Source organism: Cucurbita pepo, chromosome LG05 (genome assembly GCF_002806865.2).
Source record: "Cucurbita pepo subsp. pepo cultivar mu-cu-16 chromosome LG05, ASM280686v2, whole genome shotgun sequence".
NCBI lineage: Eukaryota > Viridiplantae > Streptophyta > Magnoliopsida > Cucurbitales > Cucurbitaceae > Cucurbita > Cucurbita pepo.
Window position 1 is genome coordinate 5,867,964 of NC_036642.1, and position 2,482 is coordinate 5,870,445.

Genomic DNA, 2,482 nt, shown 5'->3' on the forward strand with positions numbered 1-2,482 from the left:
CCCCCCCCCTTGCATCGAAGTTTTCACTTTGCAGGCATCAGGAATTGACCAATATATTTTTATTCTTGGTGTCTTTATTAACTTGAAAGCCAATCATTCCCATGTATTATATGAATTGAACGGGTGTAAATGTTTTGTAGATCAATTATAGCCTATGTCTTAAATCTCTTTTCCAATGAAGTTTTTCAACATCAACATGCCTTTGTTTTTCTTCAGTCTATTGGGCCTCCTGGTATTGGTTTAAGACCTCTGAGCTCTCCTAGTTCGGGTTCTGGAATGGGTTATGACCAACTTATCCAGCAATATCAGCAGCATCACGGTCAATCTCAGTTCCGATTGCAACCTTTGTCTGGTGTTAGCCAGTCATTTAGAGATCAGGGCTTGAAATCTATGCAGTCAGCTCAATCTTCTCCTGATCCATTCGGTTTACTTGGTTTGTTAAGTGTAATAAGGTTGAGTGATCCTGATCTTGCATCCCTTGCGCTCGGGATTGATTTGACCACGTTAGGATTAAATTTGAATTCATCAGATAACCTTCACAAGACTTTTGGCTCCCCTTGGTCTGATGAGCCTGCTAAGGGTGATCCAGATTTCAATGTACCTCAGTGTTATCTTATTAAACCACCACCTACGCTCCATGTAAGGTTCTTTACCTTTTACATCCTCCTCCTAGTCTATGTGAAACTTTCAACAGGTTCTTCTCAACTAATAATTTTTTTGTTAACTGCAGCAGGGATACTTCTCAAAATTTACTCTTGAGACACTTTTTTATATATTTTTTAGGTACGGTATATAAATACTTCAACGCTCTTTTTCTCCTTTTTTTTAACTTCTCTTATATAATTCTGCTCTGTCTTGTCCTGCAGCATGCCAAAAGATGAAGCTCAGTTGTATGCGTCAAATGAACTGTAAGTCTTATTATTGACTCTGTGCAGTTTGTTATTTTGACCATAAGTAATTTATGGGCGTAACTTAAGCTTGGACCAACCTTTTTTTGTATAGTTATAATAGAGGCTGGTTTTATCACAAAGAACAACGTTTCTGGTTCATTCGGGTCTCTAACATGGAACCACTTGTGAAGACGAACACTTACGAGAGAGGATCGTACCTCTGTTTCGACCCCCAAACATTTGAAACCGTCCGCAAGGTTTGTACTTTGTCAATACTTTTCATTGAAACGACCTATACCACTGCTGCCCTGTATTCCCATTGTGCTCATGTTGCGTCCATTGGCTTCAGGATAATTTTGTTCTTCACTACGAGATGGTAGAAAAGAGACCAGCTCTACCACAACATTAATTTTTGTTTTTAATAAAAAAATGTAAAGGTAATTCGTGGATTCTTCACATGTAAGCCTTAGTTCTATTTGTAGAATTAATAGTTTGTAATTTGGTAAGCGTAATTGATCATGTAGGCCCTTGTAATTGTAATAAGCCGATTTATTGGGTTTCTTCTCTGCTGTGTTTTACAAGATACACTAGCTTAGCTTGAACATCGTTTATCTTATGAAGAGCTGTCACATAATTTCTATATTGATTTTAAAAATGAGTCCAGCATAGCATTTCTAGAACTGATGCTCCTTAATTCCAATGAACTAGGACCCTGCTGTTGCTCGTTTGAACAACCACCTGCCAATCAATGTAAGTCCATTCTTCTACCAATCAATGAAGTGGTAGATTTGTAACAAATTTAAATATTTTGAAAGTTTTCGATTTTACATCTAATAGATTTATGAATTATAAAATAATTTAAAACTTTCCAGAACTAAATTTGTTACTGTGCAAGTTGAGGATCTGAGTCGTCGGAGACATGGATGTGGACGGAGAAGACTTTTCCTTTCTCCACCCTGCCTCGTGAATGTCCCTTTTAAATGTGTCTCAAGATGTGGTTTTATCACTGGCAGCTTGAATGTGTTTGAGATAATGTTACATTTTCGACATATAGTCTAACATCGTTGACCGGTTTAGGGTTCACTACACATGCAGCAGATGGTCGAGCTTTGAGCCTCGTTTAAGTTAATAACACAGGAAATGAAAGAAAATGGACAGTGAAAACCAAGGCACCCTACTACAGAACACTGTAAATAAGGGTTAGCCCACACAACAGAGAATTCAAAGTCATTCATATCAACTACGGTACAGATTTACAGGTTAGATTATAAAGGCAGAGCAGGAAGCAGGAAGCAGGAAGCAGGAGGCAGGAGCAGCCATGGCAGCCTATGATATCACTGTCAGGTGCCCATATTCATCACCCATATGCATTAATCTTACATCATATATCCATATGATATCAGGTGCCCATATTCATCACCCATATGATATCACTGGTTTAATAATGTTTTACTATCATTTATTTTTTTCTTGATTTAATAATAATGTTTTACCTTTTATCATTATATAATAGCAACATTTTTTCTTAGGGTTCATGATCGAAAATGGTGAAAATGGTGCAATCATCGCCTTAAAAAAAAAAAAAAAAAAAA

The 2,482-nt window shown here is 37.1% G+C and overlaps 1 protein-coding gene across 3 annotated transcripts in view; it reads left to right on the forward strand.

The window, feature by feature from the left end:
• The window catches only part of LOC111794417 (probable NOT transcription complex subunit VIP2), a 6,844-nt gene extending 5,299 nt beyond the window's left edge, over positions 1-1,545 (forward strand). For 2 of the 3 annotated variants that reach the window (XM_023676415.1, XM_023676418.1), the window contains 5 exons: positions 217-639; positions 731-783; positions 867-908; positions 1,003-1,147; positions 1,240-1,545. In XM_023676415.1, the coding sequence (XP_023532183.1) occupies positions 217-639; positions 731-783; positions 867-908; positions 1,003-1,147; positions 1,240-1,299 (723 nt within the window). In that variant the 3' untranslated portion in view covers positions 1,300-1,545. The remainder of the gene's footprint in view (positions 1-216; positions 640-730; positions 784-866; positions 909-1,002; positions 1,148-1,239) is intronic. The other variant, XM_023676416.1, reaches the window with a different exon arrangement.
• The last annotated feature ends 937 nt before the right edge of the window (positions 1,546-2,482 follow it).